Genomic DNA, 22,396 nt, shown 5'->3' with positions numbered 1-22,396 from the left:
TTGAAGCTTTCATTTTATCCCGGAAACTTCTTTGCTTTTGATCCAGTCCAATTGAGCTGACCTTCCGTGTATTGAGTGTTGTCTTTCCCTTCACCTAAAGCAGTTGTAGTTTGACTTTTATAGGAAGAGTGTAAACATACCTGGGTTCAAGGGACAGCATTATTTTAGAGTCAGCTTCTTGTGCTGAGAAAGAAATAAGGAACAATTTGAAAACTTTAATTGAAGGTTGGGTTGGTGGCGAGCAGGAGGGGACCATAGTGGATCAGGAGCCCAGAATGGAGTCAGAATCCCTTTCATCACGTGCTCTCTCGCCTTTTGATATGTGTCTGAGAACTTCAGCTTTTTTCTCTAAGCCAATGAAAGAGTTCCATTGGAGGGCTTTAACGGTGCCTGAAATGATACTGGGATTATGCTGTGGGTGTAATTCTAAAAACCAAGTGTACCCCATGGTGTCACGGGAGAGGAAATACAGGGAAACGCCTTTGAGGGAGGGGTTAGTGATGGAAGGAGGTAGGGAACCCACAGAATTCTCTGTCTTTTGTTCTGTGAAAATCATTAACCATTAAAATAGGTTTATTTTTTATTAAAATTAATTGTTTTATTCTGTTTATGATGCCTCCTAGGGTAATAGACACTTATAGGACTCTTAGTTTCCAGCACCGTCTGCTGTGGCTTCACGTTGGTTGGTATATTTTAACCCGTGTCTGTTGTTTTCATCATGCAACGTTGGGTTCCCCAAATGGTCGGTCAGGAGGTTCCATTCATTAGATCACTACTCAGTAATAAATAGCTCCTTCCAGATTCATTCTTCCCTTTTCATTGGAGAAATTAAAAAGTTGTGTGTATACAAAAAAAATAAATAGATAAAAATACATGATTCCTTGCTCTGGAGTAGGGACATATGCTCACCCTACACCTAGTGCTTGCCAAGGCAAGGTTGAAGAATGAGGAAGTTCAGGCTGAGAATGATGTCGGTAAGTGCGGATTACTGATTTTGTAATAATATAATAAAATGTGGCATATGTCTTGGTTTTAAGTGAGCCAGGAAATATACCGTATCTTTTAATAAGTACCTATTGCCATTGAGTTGATTCCAACTCACAGCGACCCTGTAGAACAGACTTGAACTGCCCCATAGGGTTTCCAAGGCTGTGAATCTTCAGGGAAGCAGATTGCCACATCTTTCTCCCTTGGAACGGGTGGTGAGTTCGAATTGCTGACCTTTCAGTTACCAGCTAAGGGCCTCACAAGGGTTACTTATAATGATTATAAACAAAAACTAAATCCATTGCTGTCGAGTTGATTCCGACTCATAGCGACCCTATAGGACAGAGTAGAACTGCCCTATAGAGTTTCCAAGGAGCACCTGGTGGATTTGAACTGCTGACCTTTTGGTTAGCGGCCGTAGCATTTAACCGCTACACCACCAGGGTTTCCATAGTAATTATAGGAGTGGTTCATTAGTAGGGGTGCCAAGGAGATAATTTTGGTTATATATTTTATTTGAAATCTAAGTGAAGACACGATTTTGTGATCAAGCTTGTGTAACTAAAACCAAAAAAAGCCAGACTCGTAGCTGCCGAGTTGCTTGTATAACTAGGAGGTTCATATATTTTTTTCGCTTGAAGATCTGTCACATTGGAAGGAAACACTCATCCATGGTAGTTTGATCTTTGAAAGATTTGCACTTAGAGGGCTGCCCTCTGCTAATTTTAAAGCTGGTCTCTCAGATACTGTGATTTGGTGTTATTGCTACCACTACTGAACCACCCCCGGGAGTGCTGTCTCCCGGCTCTAGGACCGCCGCTTCAGTGCTATTTTCTGTAGTTAACAGGCCGTGTGGTGGAATGTTGTCGTTATCACCATTTTCCGGGGAAGGAAAATGTGGTCCAGGAAAGGGTAAGAACTGGCCGAGTTCACCCACCTAGTGTGTGATGGAGTTGTGGGGTTGCAGTGGCCCTTTTGGTTACCATCATGCAGTGTTTAAATACCTTAATATGTGAAATAAAGGATATAAAGAAAATTTCTTTTTTCTCCCTCTCTTAACGTCAATTTTTCACCATGGAAGATGCCGATAATGTAGAAAAGTAGAGAAAACAAAGATAAACTCGTTATTTTTAGCAGCTTCAGAGAGTGAATGGGTATGAAAAGATGAGTTTTATGTGCAGTTCTTGCTGAGAGAGCTGAAGAGGGGATTCCTGTTTCGTGGGTTGTGTGTGGGTCTCCCATCGCTCAGTCACCTTTTATCCAGTGCTGAGTTCAGGTACTTCCAGTGGTATAGTGTTTATTCTTAATGGATCTTGACAGGGTCACCTGATTGAATTTCAGGTCTCACGTTACCAGATAGACCTATTACTTAGCTGTTGAATGTGGCGTGTCATAACTCTTAGTGTCTAAAATAGAAGAATAAGTATGCGTATGTTTGGCCGTAGTACTGGACTTGGTATTTTTCCTGCTACTGAATTTTCTTTTGTTTTGTTTTAGACTAAAATTGTTGCATCTGAAGTTCAGTTGGGTTTTTCAAGTGAGTAGAGAAAAGTTGTAATAATCATCACTGACCGCTGCTTGCAGAGTGTGAGTTCTCTATTGTTTTAGGTGTTTGCTATGAAGTATTGCCTTTTAATGTTAACGGGAGAATGGATATGCTAATTCTTTGTCTTTCAGAACAGATTTTTTTTTTTCCCCAGGATAAGAGAATTTGTCAGTCTCCCTCTTAAAACATAGTTCATCAAACTTATTATCGTAGCGCAGATGCTGGCTCACAGCAGGGCTGTTACCTCCCTTGGGAGGGGCACTGGGTTTATAGTAATGCCGCTTCTTCATCATATCTCTTTAAGAATCAGCTGTCCCCCCCACCTACTGCCCCAGCAGGTAAGCCACTCCCCCTTTTGAAGGGATGAATTATTCATAAACCCTCTCTGCCATGTTTCTTCTCCAGCATCCTCTCGTTCTGTGTCCTGCTTCTCAACATAGAGGTGGTTTTTGCAGCAGTGATGCCTCACTTACCTGGAAGCTGGCTCCCCCCAACCCCTGGTCAGCTTAGAACACAGCAGAACAAGAATGCAGAAGCCCAGATGCTGGGTCCTGTGTGGGAGTCAGCGTATTTACTGCCTGACGTAATGTTCCCTGAGGCTGTCATTTACTTGCAAGGACAGGAGAGTAATTGATGTCCATAATGATTTCCCTGAGCCATTATGAAGAGTGTCTTTAATGTACTCAGGTCTTCGGAGTCTAGAAGGGTTTTCATCCAGATGAGTCCCTTAAAAATATGATACATAGATTGCTTTACTTTTAGCTCTCTGCAGACTCAGCTCTGCTATTTATTTGGGGAGTAGGGTGGTATTAGGCAGTTGAGGTGCTGCAGTGCTGTCCATTTGGCTTCCTTCTTGGTGGAAGTTAAGCCTACGTAGTTAAGTGCTACAGCTGCTAACCAAAGGGTCGGCAGTTTGAATCCTCCAGGTGCTCCTTGGAAACTCTATGGGGCAGTTCTACTCTGTCCTATAGGGTCGCTATGAGTCGGAATTGACTCAACAGCAGTGGTTTGGTTTTCTTTTTTATGCCGTGCTATTGAGGCATACTTTTCTTAAAAAAAAAAAAGGGAGTGTTATTCCAGATAAGGTAGCTTAGACCTAAAAACCAAACCCGTTGCCATTGAATCGATGCCAACTCATAGCGACCCCATAAGACAGAGTAGAGCTGCCCCATAGGGTTTCCAGGGAGCGGCTGGTGGGTTCCAACTGCCGACCTTTCGGTTAGCATCTCAGCTCTTAACCACTGTGCCACCAGGGCTCCACTTAGACCTAAGGAAGGCATAATTCTATATCGAGGCCTTTAATTTTCAACTCTTTTGGGACTAGAAGCACTCTCTTCTTATTAAATTGCAGGTCTGGACTAATCTCATAACATATACATATTCCTGCTTTCTTCTTTTCGCTGGTCCACATCATGATTGCTAGTGGCATACACCACCCTGTATGAGCCCGTGAGCCTGAATCTACTAGACAGCAGTTAACAGCAGCAACGTGTAATAGACGAGAGGCATGGCGGAACACAGAAGGGAGAAGCAGACGAGCAGATGCTGGCTGTGGTACCTCGTAAAGTAGCTACGAGGATGAAATGTGTCAAAATATGAGCCTGCTCACCCCAAACTCCTTTCGGTTTTGGAGGAGTGTGATGACATCCTGGTGCCATAATTCCTGTTCTGTCGGAGGGAGATGTTTGGAAGACTGGGATGTTTGTGAAGTGGTCTGAGCTGTCTGTCTCCCAAGCTAATTACATGGTTAGTTATCTTAGATGGCGCACGGGGTGCCGCCTGGCTGCTATGCCGTCCCTCTTTGGTTGATTTTTGGATTTTTCCGCAGACACTTCCTGGAAGAGAGCGCTTAGGAAAGAGGCTGTGGTTTCTGGGTTTCCAGGGCAGAACCGGTTAGGCTGGTCTTTGCCTTTAGGATGGGTGGATGTAGAACAATAGAAAGAGTGGTCAGTGGTTTCCCTAGTGCTGATCTCATGCTATTCACCGAATAGCCACGTGGGTTCCATATTGGCTGGTATAAAGAAGGACATTTGGAAAGGGGAGGGGGGGTGGGTTGGAAGTGTTAAGTTAAGCTGAGCGATACGGGTGAAAAATTCTGGTGAGATAATTAGCACCCGGCTTGGCTTAGCCACTAGCTGTGTGTCCTTCTTGGTCTCTTGGGCTATAGTTTCTCAGCTATAAAATAAGCTATTTTGTTTAATTGGGCTTGCCTGTCCTTTGAGCTCCTCAGCATTTCAGAATGTAAGTTATATGCATTGATGAATAACATAAATCGACATTTATTATAATTGTTATAAATCTAACCTTCACACGCGCAAACAGTAGCTAAGACAGTGGATGCGTACATTATTATAATATGTACTGTATAGTCAGAGACGGTAAGAGAGCTCGAGTGTGGGCCTTTTCGTTGAAGTTTGGCAAAGTGACTCCCACACTTGAGAGTGCGAAAGAATCTGTAGAGAGGCTGGCTTAGAAAGTTGTGGATGACAGCTGTACCCCATTCACAGAACTCTCAGGTTTGGGTCTAGGATGGAGCCTGTAAGTCAGCACATCCCGGGCGAAAATGAGTGACTTTTGTAACTGAACTTGACTTGCTTAATAGAAAAACATAACACCCCTCACCCCACAAACCTCTTAAATCCACAGTGCTAACACTCTTAAGCCAACAAACAAGGAATAAAGCTTCCGAGGTGGATGGACAAGGAGAAGCAACCAGGTGGGTTGTAATAGGCACTTCTTGCCATGTAATAGGCAGCAGTAATAGGCATTTCTCACCGTGACGAAATGCCCTCTTCCTTCTCACAGAGGGAGCCTGGCGTCCTCCTGGTCCAGGGCAGTGTTGGCAAAGGTGCTCTTGCCCTTGCATGTCTGGAGAGAGGTGACGGGGTTTTGTGACACCGCTGCTAGTCACGGGTGAATCGTTGTGTTCTTCCTTTTTCCTCCTGGCCTGCCACGACCTGTATGCCTCTCACCTTCTGGGGCTGGCCCAGGTATCTTTGCAGCTCAGAGCTGGAGGGATCCACGTCCTGACTTTTGATGATCTTCATGGCCATTAAGGCAATCCTTGGGGGCCCAGCTTCACTCTGCCCCGGGGCCCACACCACTGGCCCGCTAGTGATGTTTGCCCTAACAGCTCCTTTTGCAGTTTCCCCCAGTTCTTTATTCTGTAGAGTGCAATCCTTCTCTACTACCTTTAATGCCCTTCTTGTGGGCATTTTTTTTAAACACCCCTCTAAATGACAGGGTCACTATAAGTCAGAATCGATTCGATGGCAATGTGTTTGGTTTTTGGTTTTTTAAATTACAAGCTCCCTGAAGGCAGGAGCCCTTTGCAGTGTAGGTGTAATAATATATGCAGTATAGGTATAGTATAGTGAATGTAGTCGGTCTTCAGCTGACAGATATTTACGTGAATAGGTGTTGCAGTTAAGTAAATACACAGCATTTAGAGAATTTTGGAGGTCCCAGGTATGAAAGGAGCCCTGGTTGGCACAGTGCTCAAATACTTGGCTGCTAACCCAAAGGTTGGTGGTTCAAACCCGCCAGCTACTTAGCTGGGGAAGGATGTGGCAGTCTGCCTCTGTAAAGATTTATAGTTTTAAAAACCCTATGGAGCAGTTCTGCTCTGTCCTATAGGGCCCCTATGAGTTGGCATTGACTTGATGGCAATGGGTTTGGTTTTGGTTTTGGTTCTGGGTGGTACAATGGTTTGTGTTCAACTACTAACCAAAAAGTTGGCAGTTCAAGGCCACCCAGAGGTACCATGGAAGAAAGGCCTGGTGATCTGTTCCTGTAAAGATTACAGCCAAGAAAACCTTATGGAGCCATTACTCTAATACGTGGGGTCACCATGAGTCAGAATCAGCTTAACAGCAAAGGGTTTGTCCTCTTCTTCTTTTTTTTTTTTTTTTCCTGTTTCAGACAATATTAAGGCAGATTATCTCTAAAAAAAATTGTTTCAGATTTAACACAGCAGAAGGAAGTATTTTGATCTCCTACTATTTATTGAAAGAACATTTATGATGAGATAAAGGAAGCAGCAAACCACACCTTCCTTGTGTCAGTTTGCAGAAAGCCATATGTGCATGGCTCTGAATCTCCTCAAACCTGCCTCCTGGTTTCTCTAAAGAAGCCTTTGGAATCCCCGGATGTCGATGAAGATGTTCTTTGTTCGGCTCTTTCTGATTTTTCATAGGAGGGAAAAGCCAGGAATTGAATGTCAGTTTTATTACCAGTTACTCTGCTGCTGTGTTTGGTTACAATCACTGAATATACTTACGCTTTTGAATATTGTACTTGGCAGTTCCTATGTAAGTTGGCTAAGCGGAACACTTGTGGTGATTTCTATTTGAAAGTTCCACAGCCTGGTGTAGGGAACAAGTGACTCTTGGCTAGCTCATGCCACGGTTTCTCCATTTATAAAATGGGAGTAATGATACTTACGTTGGGTTGTGTGAGGAATAAATGAGAGAGTGTCTAAAGCACTTGTTCACTGAATGTCCCAAGAATGGGGCAGTCACGGTGCCCTGCACCCCAGGTGCCACAGGTGCCGTGCTGGCTGGAGTTTAGGGTGTAGGCGCGCCCACCCTGGGCTGCCAAGGGAAGAAAACATGATATTCCTAAATTGTATGTTGACTTACCTTCCATAGTATCATAAACTTAATAGAATTGTCATCTCTAATACTCTGTCTGTCTGTTCTCTGTCAGGGCGAATGAGTACCAAAAGCTTTCTGATTCTGTGAAGAAAGGTGAGATTTAAATAGGAAGTGCTATAAACAGAAAAGACGCTGTCGTTTGCAGCGCGTTTTCTTGTTAAGGCATGAGGTCGGGGTACCATTCGTAACAAGGAGATGGCCAGTGGAGCTTGGAGGACAAGGTGCAGGAAGGGTGGTCAGGTTTTCTGACTGGGTAGTTGATGTTGGACAATTAGGGTTGGAGTCATCAGGATCGGACTCTTCCATTCCTTTGATTCATTCCCACCCCCTCCAGCTTTCCTCTTAATGTGAAGGAGGTCACCAGAATTTGCTTCTCGGTAAACATAACGAACCATATTTTAACGGCGCTGTTGGGATCTCAGTAAAGATTATGAGTTAATTACCTAGTACTTGGTGACAATAGAAAAATTAAGAAGATAGGGAAGTTTTCGTTGTTGACTTTTTCTCTTGGGATTTGAAAGCTTCCTTAAATGCAGTTCTTTCTACCACTGCACTGCTCTGTGGGTTTGGGATAGACTTTAGTAGGGGCAGACAGACAGGCAGCCACAGTGCCCTACATTTAAAAACTGTGATGTGGCTTGATTTTTCTTGGAACATAGAACTTGGTTATAAATTGCATATTTGCAAGTGCAAGCTGGCAGTTTTGACTTGTGTTGAAAATTAGGGTAGTTTCATTAACTTGGACCTTTGCCAAAAATAGTTTACGTTTTCCTTTGAAAAAAGAAAAATGTATTTAAAGACGAAAAATGAATCAAATGCCACAACGGCTACTCTGCTGGAGGGGGTGATTCTGGTTCGTGTGAGCTGGTTCACAGTTGCTGCCATATAACTTTCCCTGAAACAGTATCGATTAGAGTAAAAATTGTAAATTTGGCTGTGGTGCCAACTCCTTGAGATCACAGAGGAGAAATAATTTAAGCTCTTTAAAAGCAAAGCGCCTTGATAGCAGGAAGTTGACATGTTGGTAGGAACAGTGGGGTCCATTGCTTGCATTTGACGTGATCCCTGAGGAAAAGGGGCCTTCCTGCCCTTGTACCTCAGGCGGATAATTGAAGGATAAAGTTCAATCAGGATTCCTCATCTGTAGAGTAGGGCGGTGGCCTGCTTCGCTGTCCTCACGGGTTTTCAGACGTTTGAGAAAATAGATGTGAGTAGTATTTGGGGATCTTTCATCAGTAAATGTCACTAAGTGTATTAGTGTTTATATTCCTGTTACTGTAGAGTTGATTCCGGCTCATAGCGACCCTGTAGGACAGAATAGAACTGCCCCGTGGGATTTCCAAGGAGCAGCTGGTAGATTTGAACTGCTAGCCTTTTGGTTAGCAGCCTGAGCTCTTAACCACCGTGCCGCCAGGCCTGCCAGGACCCTTTATCTCTGCCTTCTGGCATTTCATAACCCTGGCTGAGAGACCTGGACGAAGAAATGTAGATAGTAAGATAGAAGAGTAAAGTTTATAAATGGATGTTAAAATATGTGCATTTAACATTAACCCAGTCGTTTAACAGGGTACTTTAAGAATGGATGATAAAAGGGGGAAAAGGTCCTCTGACTATTAAGTTAAAAATAGATGATTAGCTTTCCACGCCCAGGCTGGGTGTTTCAGTGACGCTGTGTGCGAAGCCTAGGGTTAGGTGAGAGAAGGTCGTCCTGTTGTTTGTCTGTAATGAGCAGACTGTAGGAAGCAGCATTTAAGAAATGTTAAACCAATTCCTCTCAAGCCAGTTCCGCCTCTTGGGACCCATGTATGTCAGTACAACTGTGCTCTGTAAGGTTTTCAGTGGCTGATTTTTTTTTGAAGTAGAACCAAAAAAAAAAAAAAAAAAAAAAAAACACAAAACCAAGCCCATTGCCATCGAGTTGATTTTGACTCATAGCAACCCTATAGGACAGAGTAGAACTGCCCCATAGGGTTTCTAAGGAATGCCTGGTGGATTTGAACTGGCAACCTTTTGGTTAGCAGCCAAAACACCAGACCTATTTTCCCAGGGTTACCAGCTGACCCTCTTAACTGTTTTGCATCACCCGGGGGCCTGTAAGAAACGTTACATAGGTTAAAATAGGACAGTATAATTGATGGATAGCCTCAAACTTGAGTGGAGGGCTTTTCCTGTATGCTTACGTCCCCAGCTCCTTGCGGCTCGGTTACGATCACGGGTGTTTTGTCTTCATCTGCTCGGTAAGCAGTGTGGAGGGGCCCATGTGTAGGTGAGGCCTGCGGGGTGTGTAGTTAGGGGCTCTCATGGGGTGGGGGCTCAGGCTAAACTTGTAGCCCACCTTGAGGCGGGGGGCGTCATTAAATGATTCTCTGTTGGACAGTGTTGAGGAAATCACAGATCTTTACCCTTTTTATAACTCTTGATGTAGCCTGTTTTAGTTCACATTTAAAACATACCTATTAAAATTCAGTACATTCAGTCCCAACTTGAGTTTTTCACCTCTGGTTACTCTGCTGGCCATTTTGGTTACTTTACCTCAAAGATGGCCCATCTCAGCAAATAGATGATTATTTCTGTTAGTTTCAATGTAAAGATTTGCTTTTTAAAATAATTAGGGAAGTACATTGCTTTTAATACCCCCACGCCCCACCCCAGTATTCTCTCCCTATTGGCCATGCCTTTTGAAAACTAGGAATGGGCCTAAACTGAGTAAGGTTTAAGGTAGTGGCAAGCTAAATTAGGGAGAAAGGGGCAGGAACCAGCGTGGAATGCCCCTGGAGGGGCGGGGAGAGGAGGAAGCTCAGTTGAATGCCTGCTATGTGCCAAGCATGATGGCTGATGCTCCATGTACTCTGTTTCTTACCTGCCTTATTCTGGAAAGGAGTTAAAGGCAACTGAACACATTGGGTCTTCAGTGATCTCAGAAACATGGCTCACAAGGAGATACGGCGATCAGATGGTAGAGGAACCAATTGTCTTATTTCTTAGAAAGGAAGGAGGGAGAATTCTTAGACAATTTTCTGATTTAAATTTAAAATGACCTAATTTGGGGAGCTAAGAAAGAAACAAAGAAACAAAAAAACTTAACCCGTTGTCATTGAGTCGATTCCCATTTATAGCAGCCCTATACTACAGAGTAGAACTGCCCCATAAGGCTTCCAAGGAGTGGCTGGTGGGTTTGATCTGCTGACCTTTTGGTTAGCAGTCAGAGTTTTTTACCCACTGCACCACCAGGGCTCCAAAAAGACCATAGTAGTATCTAACTCTGCGTATATCCAGGATGTAGCTTCTAAAACGTCAAATAACTTCTTAGGTAATTTTGCATGCTGTGTAAAAACAGGATACTTTTTTTTTCTTTCTAGCTTATAGGTTACCCATCGGTGAGTGGTGAAATAGTGCCAGACTCTTACTCAGGACTCTAAGGGATGTTAGAGAAGGCGTGATAATGGGGTGCAGTTGTTCAGGTCAGCTGAGGCTGGGCATGGTGGAAGGGGCATGGAAACCTACCAGTTCTTGAAGCATACTTGTGGAACGGTAGTTGGGAAATAGCTGAAAGGGCAGGAAGGCAGAGTTCCCTGGCACCTTGCTCAGCAGCAGAGCTGTGAACTGAACTGCAGATCTGGGAGGTGGCACCGACACCACGTGGCAGCATTACTCTTGAAAACTGGGAATTACTCTCAAAGACTGGGAAGGCAGTGCACGTGGGAGGCAGCAGAGGTGATGGCATGTGTGCAGGTAGATGAGTTGTCCAATAAGGTTCTTGGCCCGTGGCTGTTACTTGTCCCGGTTTACTGCGTAGTAAGTTGTCACGCAGTGCCCGCTGGTCATCTGCTAGGCCATTGCTGGTCTCCATCCTGCCCTCTCCACACATAATTGAAACAAAATTGTAATACAGTGTCATTTTCCTGGAGTTACTGTGTCCAGGTTGTAACTTGAGTTCCTACATTAGCTCTGTAGAAAGAAATGGATAGAGCTTTCCTCAGGTTTGAAGTTTTAAAGTTCACAGGTCTGTCCTCATAAGACTATAAGAGAGACAGTTTCTTGGAAAATATAAGAAAGTTCTTTCTGTTTTACATGGATTGCGGAAGACCCATTTTTCATAAAGTCCTTAAGTAGATTGTACTCCGGTGGCTCTTTGTTATGGTGTGAGAATGTCCAGTAGGGCATTACCAAGAAGGGCTGACACATTACAGGCTGACAGTAACGAAATCCAACAGTCCTCAGCTGGGTGAGAGAAGGCATCACATTTGTTTGACATACCTACTGATATAAATGGATTAAATGTGTTCAGGTCCTAGATCTGGAATTATAATGTAGCTGTTACCCCATTCACTTCCCCCTTTTTCTAAATAATTATTCTTGTCTCCTACATTAAGACAAGAAAGCTTCAAAGAAGATCTCTGTATAACTCCTGTAAAATCAAGTAATGGATAATAAGAGTACACTGAGGGGCCATAGCTGCTGTTATTCATTTATGACAATGAGAATAAATATCTGAGGTTGGGTTTTTTTGGCATCATTTTTTTCCCCTGATGTAGAATGTTAAGAAAGCAAGCGTGGCCAATCTGATCTATTGAAGTCAGTGTTTAAGTTGCTTGGCTTGAGAAATGGTATGTAAATTAAACCTGTGAAAGAAAGGGGGAATTCACGCCTAATCAGAACTCATTTGTTCTGATAATCGTCTTGTTTATGAAGTGCGGTGCGCTGGCATCACAAGCCATATTGTTCCCTTGAAGAGCACGAGACTATTTCATCATCGCTTTTTGTTAGTCTGAGAGAAGTGCAGGAGCGACGTGATTCGTTGGAAGCTTCAAACATTCTGCTCTACTGATGATTGTGCAAAGCTTTGGCACCAATTCATTTTTCTCTTCTCTGTTCTTTCAGGGTCGACATGTTAAAACCGGTCAGCTGGCGGCCATCAAAGTTATGGATGTTACTGAGGTAAGGTTGGGTTGCAAGAGTTTTTAAATAAATCGTTAGATAAAATACAAGGGGCCCCTCTCTCCCTCTGTGTACACACATGCACGTGTGTGCACACATACCCACCCGTAAGAGTATTGTTCTGTTTGGAAAAGTCTGTTTAGAAGCAAATTGCCCTCCTGTGATACTGTAGTTCATAAGATCCAGAGACGGTTTGACTTAAATTGTTGCAGATGGTCCCAAGTAACTAAGAATCAGTAGCGTTTCCTTTTAAAAGACACATCTGAGTGATGTCATCCTTGGCAACATAATGGACCATAATTGGAAACATCTTCTCTAATGGAAAAGAATTGAGTAGGGACCACAAAGGTCACGTGAATTGGGAGGTTGAGGGGTGGGGGTTGAGAAAGGCGTCTCTGGGGTATTAGGCCACGTTTGTGCCATTTCTTTTATTTTTAACACGGGGAAGGAAAACAGATCCAGCGAAGTTCCCAGAGGTTCGAAAACAGAAACATCTGCTAGAATGCTGAGCAGATTGTTGGCAAAATTTAGTAGCAAAAAATAGTTCTTGAGATGGTTGCGGGAGGATTTGCTGGCAGCTTTTAGATGGGAAAGAGCAGAAATTAAGCCAGACAAAGAGTGTGTGTGTGTGTGTGTGCATAAGTCCGTAATTATTTTTAAATAGCCATAGATTACAATGAACTAAATCCATCTTATTTTCAATTATTTTTATCTGAAATTTTACTATATGCTCTCATGATTGCATCTAACTTGCCTAATTATGAAAAGGGTTCAACATCATATGGTACAGACTCTAGGAACAACCAGCAGCCTTGGAAATTGGGTTAACCTTTCAAATTAAACCATAATTTCCCCAAGCCTGGAGTCTTCAGAGGGGCCTAATGGCTATACCTGTTTCAGGTGTACAGTTGAGTAATGGGGTAAGATCTCTCTCTGCCTTGTTCTCTTCTTTGTCTCTAACAGTCTGATCATCTCCAGCTTGCAAGCTCACTTCCATAATGTCCTTTTCTTCCTTGGTATTTGTTGGTAAGAATCAGAAAACATTGTAGTCTTTAGACTACAGGACAGCTCGTGGCGCTTTGTACAAATATTTGAAGATGTGACATTTTATGAGGTGCCTGCTCTTTTTTCTCTGTCATAGAGGCTAATGGAAACTTTATAATGAAAAAATACCATTGTTTGGTTGAATGGCCAAAAGGTTCTCATAACATACTTTGATATGGACTGTTCTGGTGCACCACAGTGATCCTATCTTGATGTGCAACTCAGCAGAAAATTGGATGCTTTCCCAGTTAAATAGTATTTTTAAGATTATTTTTAAAGGATGGTGAAGGAGCAGCAAATTTCAACTTGCTGTAGTTTATTATTTTTTTCATCTTGCTGTACTTTAAAATAGTTGAGTTACTTATGAAGTGTTGCCTCCGTTAAAGGAATGACTGACATCTTCATACCAAAGTCTCCCTTCCCGCTCTTGTGTGCATTGCCAGCGCCTCATAGAGAAACGGTGCAACTGGAGCCCGTATTCTTTGCCCCTTTACTAAAAACACTTCCTGATGTGTTTACTGTCACACTTGACGTAAAAGTTTTGGGAATTTGATGAAGCGTTTGGAAGTCCTGAGAGTTCAGTTTCTTTCCTCATGGTGTCCTGCAGCCTATGCTGGCCTTGCTGAGCCAGCTGTTGGTGGTCAGCCAGGATATTTCCTTTTACATCTCAAGTGGCATCTAAACGGGGTTTGTCTTCTCTGTAGAGGCCTTCTTCCTCCGAGCCTGGCTCTGATCATGCAATACATGATTCCTTATAAAAGTGTAAAATATAGGAAATTATGGAGAAAAAGTAAAATCCTCATACTTCACCACCTTGTAACAACCATTGTAGGTGCTTTGCTGTATTTCAGTCATCTGTGAGCATACCGGAAATCCCGGTGGCATAGGGGTTAAGTGCTACAGCTGCTAACCAAGGGGTTGGCAGTTCGAATCTGCCAGGCGCTCCTTGGAAACTATGGGGCAATTCTACTCTGTCCTGTAGGGTTGCTGTGAGTCAGAATTGACTCGACGGCACTGGGTTTGGTTTGGGTTTTGGTATGAGCATACCTATGAAATGCACACATACTTTATATGTAACGGATGCTTTTGTGTTCCACTTTTGTTCAGTTGTATGCAAGAGTTATTTCCTTGCCTGAAAAATCAGGCAACGTTGGACAAATGCATGATAAAAAATATTTGCAGGGCTACTTTAAAAACAATTATGTAGAATTCATGTATTCAGGTAAAAGGAAAACCAGATGGCAAGTCTTTAGAACCAGTCATCCATTTACATATTGGCCTCTCAGCAGTGTCTCTTGTGCCCTGTTTTCGTGCAGTAACCTCTGCTGTAGCTTGAGGCACAGTCGGGACCCAGAGCAAGTATGGGTTATGGAGAGAGAACCTGGTACAGCCTGGCCCTAGGAGACACGCTCTTGCTGCCCCTCCTTATCAAGGACTTCTCAGCTCTTACAACGTCCTAGGCATTGGTTCGGGTGCGACCCGGGAGCAGGCTGGTGGAAGGGAGATTGATTTTGCAGCAGGAGAGGCTGTTGGGAAGGGTTCTCTTGATGAGAGCCGGATTCTGCACGGTTTCTTCACTCAATTTGGTTTCAGGAGCAAAAGGTGTGAATGCTTATTCTTGGGGGAAAAAAATCACCGGCTTTCTTGACTCTTGAGCCTGCTTTTTAGCTGCATTGAAGAGGCAATTACCAGGCTACTAGTTATTCTTTGGGCTACAGATAAGAAGAGCAGTGGGTGTGGGAAGTGGCTGGAGTGGCTGCTCTTCTCTCTCAGCTGAGAGCCAAGCAGCAGCTCTGATTGAATCCGCTGTAGAGCTGGGCTGCATGTGGGCGCGGAAAACGTGGGCCCACTTCACCTGCTTCACTTGATGACATGAACCTTGGGAAGCAAAACCAACTGAGAATTCAGATTTCACTCTGGGGTAAGGCAACAGGGACCGGTGTAGGAAATTAATGGGAGACATGTGAAAATCTCTGTATAGTTCTTCTCAGACTAACAGTTTATAAAAATTGACATTCCTTAGGATTTTGAAGGCCTCTTTTGAAAGAAAGCATGTAATTTATCTGATTGGTTTTGGGAAGGGTTAAACAGCAGTTAAGGATGTGTTCAAATACTACAGGGGGAGGGCAGAACTAGCAAACAAACGTGAAGATGTGTGTTATTTACATAAAAATACAGTTACTGAAATTCCATGTAGGACAATAATTCTGGAATTTCACCTGGTGGTCAGTCTTGTGCCAAGAACATTTTCATCGCTACTTTTTTTTTTGAGTCATACATTTATTTTTTAAAGAGGTTGACTCTTGGAAGAGTCCAACCAATTGTTTTATAAAATGTCCCACATTCTGGATTTGTCTGATAGCTTCTTCGTGTTACACTTTAACTCTTACCCATTTCTCCTGTATTTCCTTTCTACTGGAAATATGGTCGAGAAACTGGTCAGATACTGATTGAATATTTTTGACAACACTGCCTTATTGGAGGTGTTAGGCACTTCACATTGCACCACGTAGAGGCCATATCAATTCTAGTTGTCCCATTATTAGTGAAGCCAAGTTTGATGGCCCGATGAACTTGGTCACTGCTAGGGTGTGGTACTTTCAAGGTACATTATTGGCTTTAGAAATGGTAAATAATCCCTAGGGTAATACTTGGCACTGTGTGAAGTATTCTTTTTACCAGCAACCTTTCAGCTAGTGGTGTTGGCACTCATTTGAAGGTCCTTGCCTGAGTTATTATTTTAAAAAAAAAAATTAGAGGTTGCAAAATGGTGATTTTCAAATTCTCTCTTTCCTTCTGTCTTTATTGGTCAGCATCAGTGTGTAAAGAAATTTCCTTTCTTGCCTAACCATGCCCCTCTTCTTCTTTTCTTCATTTTTCAAAAATAAACTATATTTATGATGGCTATCATCAGATCAAATTGTATCAAACTGACCATTGGGAGCTCTTTCAGACCGGCTTCTGTGTTCTTTTGGCCTGAGCCCTAAGTAGTTTTTGAGTACTTCCTTGTTTTCAGGCACAACTCCGTGTTTGAAGCTCACCTGTCAGAGCTTGGAATCTATTCCTCTGAGGACGCTTAGTTTCTCTTAGTGATAATGTATTTAGAAACCAGTATCTGAGTACTGGAGCCCTGGGGTGCAGTGGTTAAGAGCTCTGCCGCTAACCAGAAGGTCGGCAGATCAAATCCACCAGCCGCTCCTTGGAAACCGTATGGGGCAGCTCTACTCTGTCCTGTAGGGTTGCTGTGAGTCGGTTTCAACCCCACGGCAATGGCTTTGGGTTTATCTGGATGCTAAATGTGCTTGTTGTTACTAGGGTGTTATGCTTCTAAGTCCTTTCAGTGCACGAAGCTAGGAAATGTATTTTTTAAAAATCAGGGTTTTTCCTTAATATGTATAATATTTCCTTCAATTTTTTTCTAGATTGAAAAGTCTTTGTTCTAAATAAAATAATGCATTTACTTACTTGCCTTATCCTTCAGTGAACATAAAATCATTTCAGAGTTAAAATAACAGTGTTAGTGCTTACAGTAGGTATGGCATGAAGCTGAAGGTTTCTCTGAAGTTCTTGTCTTTAGACTTGGTTAAGGGCTTAAAGTCAGAGTTCTGTGTTCAGAAGTTTCCTGAAATAATTCTTTTCTCTGGATGGTTTGTCAGTTTGCTATGTAGCTAGTTTCAGTTTTGATTCAATTACAGGGTTTTCTCTTTCCCCCTGATTGAATGTAATGTTTGAATATGTAAATCATCTATAAGGTTCAAAAGTCAAAACTATATGAAAAAGTATTCATTTTGAAGAACAATTTCTCAAACTTAGGTAAATCATCAGGATGACAACTGTCTTAGTTATCTAGTGCTGCTATAGCAGAAATATCTCAAGTGGATGGCTTTAACATAGAGAAATTTATTTTCCCACAGTCTGTCTGGGAGGTTAGAAGAATGGGAATTCCAGAACACTTAATTGTGCTCCTGAGGAAACTTTACATAGATCAAGAGGCAGTTGTTCGGACAGAACAAGGGGATACTGATTGGTTTAAAGTCAGGAAAGGTGTGCATCAGGGTTGTATTCTTTCACCATACCTAGTCAATCTGTATACTGAGCAAATAATGTGAGAAGCTGAACTATATGAAGAAGAACGGGGCATCAGGATTGGAGGAAGACTCATTAACAACCTATTATGCAGATGACACAACCTTGCTTGCTGAAAGTGAAGAGGACTTGAAGCACTTACTAATGAAGATCAGAGACCATAGCCTTCAGTATGGATTGCACCTCAACATACAGAAAACAAAAATCCTCACAACTGGACCAGTGAGCAACATCATGATAAACGGAGAAAAGATTGAAGTTGTCAAGGATTTCATTTTACTTGGATCCACAATCAACAGCCGTGGAAGCAGCAGTCAGGAAATTAAAAGACATATTCCATTGGGTAAATCTGCTGCAAAGGACCTCTTTAAAGTGTTGAAGAGCAAAGGTGTCACCTTGAAGACTAAGGTGCTTGCTCCTGACCCAAGCCATGGTATTTTCAATCGCATCATATGCATGTGAAAGCTGAACAATGAATAAGGAAGACCGAAGAAGAATTGACGCCTTTGAATTGTGCTGTTGGCGAAGAATATTGAATACACCATGGACTGCCAAAAGAACGAACAAATCTGTCTTGGAAGAAGTGCATCCAGAATGCTCCTTAGAGGCAAGGATGGCAAGACTGTGTCTTATATACTTTGGACATGTCAGGAGGGATCAGTCCCTGGAGAAGGACATCATGCTTGGCAGAGTACAGCATCAGCGGAAAAGAGGAAGACCCTCAACGAGGTGGATTGACAGTGGCTGCAACAATGAGCTCAACCATAACAATGATTGTAAGGATGGTGCAGGACTGGGCAGTGTTAAGTTCTGATGTGCATAGGGTCCTTATGAGTTGGAACCGACTCGACAGCACCTAACAACAACAAGAAGGAGGTTAGAAGCCTGAATTCAGGGCACCAGCTCCAGGGGAAGTCTTTCTCCCCCTGTTGGCTGTTGGGGGAGGTCCTTGTAATCAATCTTCCCCTGGTCTAAGAGCTTCTCAGCACAAGGACTCCTGGGTCCAAAGGACATGCTCCAGTCCTGGCACTTCTTGCTTGGTGGTAATGAGGGCCCTCTCGTCTCTGCTCACTTCTCTTTTATATCTCAGAAGAGATTGACTCAAGATACAACCTAATCCTTTAGATTGAATCCTGGCTCCTTAACATAGCTGCCCCTAATCCTGCCTCATTGACAACGTCATAGAGGTTAGGGTTTACAACACATAGGATAAGTACATCAGATGGCAAAATGGTGGGCAGCCATACAGTGCTGGGAATCATGGCCTACCCAAATTGATACACAGTTTTGGGGGACACAATTCAATCCTTAACAGCAGTGCAATAACAAACAGAAATGTAGGAACCGAAATTGCATAGCAAGGTTTGGGAATAAGGTGGTCTTGTCATCCAGAGGCAACCCTGGTGGCGTAGTGATTAAGTGCTACAGCTGCTAACCAAAAGGTCGGTAGTTCAAATCCGCCAGGCGCTCCTTGGAAACTCTACGGGGCAGTTCCGCTCTGTCCTATGGGGTCGCTAGGAGTCGGAATCGACTCGATGGCAGTGGGTTTGGTTTTTTTGGTTTTGTCATCCAGATGATTTACCTAAACTCTTGGGGAGTGTGTGCTGTAACAACAGGGAGCTAAGCAAGTACATTGCAGTGGCAAAGCCCAGCCCTGCACAGGTGCCTGAAGTCCTAACCATTTTACCGCTTTTTCAGTTGGAGAGGAGCACATTGTAATGAATGTGCTGTTCCTGTCTAGACTGAAACTGTGAACAAAAGGAAGGGAGCAAGAGCTCACTGGGCTTTGTGACCTATTGTTCCATCCTTTTGTTCCCAGGCGGCCCGTTAAATGCTTCTGGTCTTACTACAGACTTGTTCAGTTTCAGGCTCTGGTGGCACCTGCCTCCTGCTCCTGTGTTGTGCCACGCAGTCCTCCATGGCTCTGACAGACTCACCATAGCCTCACTCGGGGTTGTCAGGGTGAGCCGCAGTGCAACTACGAGGTCGTGTTCAGCTGTCAGGTTTGAGAGTGTTACTCTCTTTTTCCTCCTCTGTATTCTCTCTCACCTCGTCCTCTTCTGCTTTTTACCTTTTACTTCCGTATTTCTAAGGAGCCCTGGTGGTGGCAGTGGCTAAGCGCGTGGCTGCTAACCAGAAGGTCGGTGATTTGAACGCACCAGCTGCGCTGCCAGAGGAAGACCTGGCGATCTGCTCCCATAAAGATTACAGCCTTGAAAGCCCTATGAGGCAGTTTTACCCTCTTTTCGGCCTTCTCCTCTTCTGCTTTTTACCTTTTATGCCATTATTTCTAATTACACATTCTGAGTGAACTCCCCCCTCTGTCTTAGCTAATGAGAGAAACTTAGGGGCCGGGTATGAGGGACGCTGAGTTTCTTTATTGGACGTTTTCTTGCCATAGGTGACGTCTAACCTGATTTAAATGAATTTACCTTAGATTCTTAACTTCCCGTTTTGATTATGTCCTTACTCAGTCTTTCTGTAGATTGAGTAAAAGTCACAAGTTGTACTTATTCTTGTGGTATATTTTTATAAGACGACTCATTGCAGAAAAGCTCTTAAAATCCATGAGAAAGCAATTACATTCTGGTTTATTTTAATTAAAAATATAGTCATGTTTTCAGAACTAATAGTTCACTGTGTCTCTAGAATATAGTGGTATTTCTCAATTTTTTTTTTATATTGCTTCTGTAAGGAGCCACTTAGACATTTTTCCCCCCTAAACCCTATGGGGCGTTGCATAGAGTCGCTGTGAGTCAGAAACGACTTGATAGCACTGTTTTTAATTGTTTCCTGCCAGTGAAATTTTAGTACCACAGATAGGCTGTTTATCTATCTGTTTATTGTACTGTGTGTGTGTGTGTTAGCTTTATACGGAGAAGTGTAGTACCCCCCCCCCGCCACCTCTAAGAACCACTTTTCATACCTGTGGGGGCAGAATCACCCCCAATGAGAATGCCTGAGAAAGAGTAATATAAACATAGAGTTTTATAAATGAGCTAGATTAACCTGTGTGCTGTTTGTGACACACACACACACACACATATATATATATATGTGTGTGTGTGTGCCTGTGTATATATTTTAATTGACTAGATAATAGATTTATTCAGTGATAAAGAAGATAACTTGGCTGGGAAAGTGTAGAGTGAGTGAAGTGATCTGATATTTTTTTTTTTTTATAATAACTTTTATTAAGCTTCAAGTGAACGTTTACAAATCCAATCAGTCTGTCACATATAAGTTTACATACATCTCACTCCCTACTCCCACTTACTCTCCCCGTCTTGAGTCAGCCCTTTCAGTCTCTCCTTTCTTGACAATTTTGCCGGCTTCCCTCTCTCTCTATCCTCCCATCCCCCCTCCAGACAAGAGTTGCCAACACAATCTCAAGTGTACACCTGATATAATTAGCTCACTCTTCATCAGCGTCTCTCTCCCACCCGCTGACCAGTCCCTTTCATGTCTGATGAGTTGTCTTCAGGGATGGTTCCTGTCCTGTGTCAACAGAAGGTCTGGAGAGCATGACCGCCGGGATTCCTCCAGTCTCAGTCAGACCATTAAGTTTGGTCTTCTTATGAGAATTTGGGGTCTGCATCCCACTGCTCTCCTGCTCCCTCAGGGGTCCTCTGCTGAGCTCCCTGTCAGGGCAGTCATCGATTGTGGCCGGGCACCAACTAGTTCTTCTGGTCTCAGGATGATGTAGGTCTCTGGTTCATGTGGCCCTTTCTGTCTCTTGGGCTCTTAGTTGTCATGTGGGCTTGGTGTTCTTCATTTTCCTTTGCTCCAGGTGGGTTGAGACCAATTGCTGCATCTTAGATGGCTGCTTGTTAGCATTTAAGACCCCAGACGCCACATTTCAAATTGGGATGCAGAATGATTTCATAATAGAATTATTTTGCCAATTGACTTAGAAGTCCCCGCAAACCATGTTCCCCAGACCCCCGCGCTTGCTCCGCTGAGCTTTGAAGCATTCATTTTATCCCGGAAACTTCTTTGCTTTTGGTCCAGTCCAATTGAGCTGACCTTCCATGTATTGAGTGTTGTCTTTCCCTTCACCTAAAGCAGTTCTTATCTACTGATTAATCAATAAAAAAACCCTCTCCCACCCTCCCTCCCTCCCCCCCTCGTAACCACAAAAGTATGTGTTCTTCTCAGGTTTACTATTTCTCAAGATCTTATAATAGTGGTCTTATACAATATTTGTCCTTTTGCCTCTGACTCATTTCGCTCAGCATAATGCCTTCCAGGTTCCTCCACGTTATGAAATGTTTCAGAGATTCGTCACTGTTCTTTATCGATGCGTAGTATTCCATTGTGTGAATATACCACAATTTATTTACCCATTCATCCGTTGATGGACACCTTGGTTGCTTCCAACTTTTTGCTATTGTAAACAGAGCTGCAATAAACATGGGTGTGCATATATCTGTTTGTATGAAGGCTCTTGTATCTCTAGGGTATATTCCGAGGAGTGGGATTTCTGGGTTGTATGGTAGTTCTATTTCTAACTGTTTAAGATAACGCCAGATAGATTTCCAAAGTGGTTGTACCATTTTACATTCCCACCAGCAGTGTATGAGAGTTCCAATCTCTCCGCAGCCTCTCCAACATTTATTATTTTGTGTTTTTTGGATTAATGCCAGCCTTGCTGGTGTGAGATGGAATCTCATCGTAGTTTTAATTTGCATTTCTCTAATGGCTAATGATCGAGAGCATTTTCTCATGTATCTGTTGGCTGCCTGAATATCTTCTTTAGAGAAATGTGTGTTCATATCCTTTGCCCACTTCTTGATTGGGTTGTTTGTCTTTTTGTGGTTGAGTTTTGACAGAATCATGTAGATTTTAGAGATCAGGCGCTGGTCGGAGATGTCATAGCTGAAAATTCTTTCCCAATCTGTAGGTGGTCTTTTTACTCTTTTGGTGAAGTCTTTAGATGAGCATAGGTGTTTGATTTTTAGGAGCTCCCAGTTATCGGGTTTCTCTTCATCATTTTTGGTAATGTTTTGTATTCTGTTTATACCTTGTATTAGGGCTCCTAGGGTTGTCCCAATTTTTTCTTCCATGATCTTTATCGTTTTAGTCTTTATGTTTAGGTCTTTGATCCACTTGGAGTTAGTTTTTGTGCATGGTGTGAGGT

At 43.0% G+C, this 22,396-nt stretch overlaps 1 protein-coding gene across 47 annotated transcripts in view; it reads left to right on the top strand.

The window, feature by feature from the left end:
- The window catches only part of MAP4K4 (mitogen-activated protein kinase kinase kinase kinase 4), a 221,182-nt gene that overhangs the window by 82,221 nt on the left and 116,565 nt on the right, over window positions 1-22,396 (top strand). For all 47 annotated transcript variants that reach the window (XM_049856285.1, XM_049856273.1, XM_049856274.1 and 44 more), the window contains exon 3: window positions 12,070-12,126. In XM_049856285.1, the coding sequence (XP_049712242.1) occupies window positions 12,070-12,126 (57 nt within the window). The remainder of the gene's footprint in view (window positions 1-12,069; window positions 12,127-22,396) is intronic.

Source organism: Elephas maximus, chromosome 17 (assembly GCF_024166365.1).
Source record: "Elephas maximus indicus isolate mEleMax1 chromosome 17, mEleMax1 primary haplotype, whole genome shotgun sequence".
NCBI lineage: Eukaryota > Metazoa > Chordata > Mammalia > Proboscidea > Elephantidae > Elephas > Elephas maximus.
This window is presented reverse-complemented; position numbering and strand designations above follow the sequence as displayed.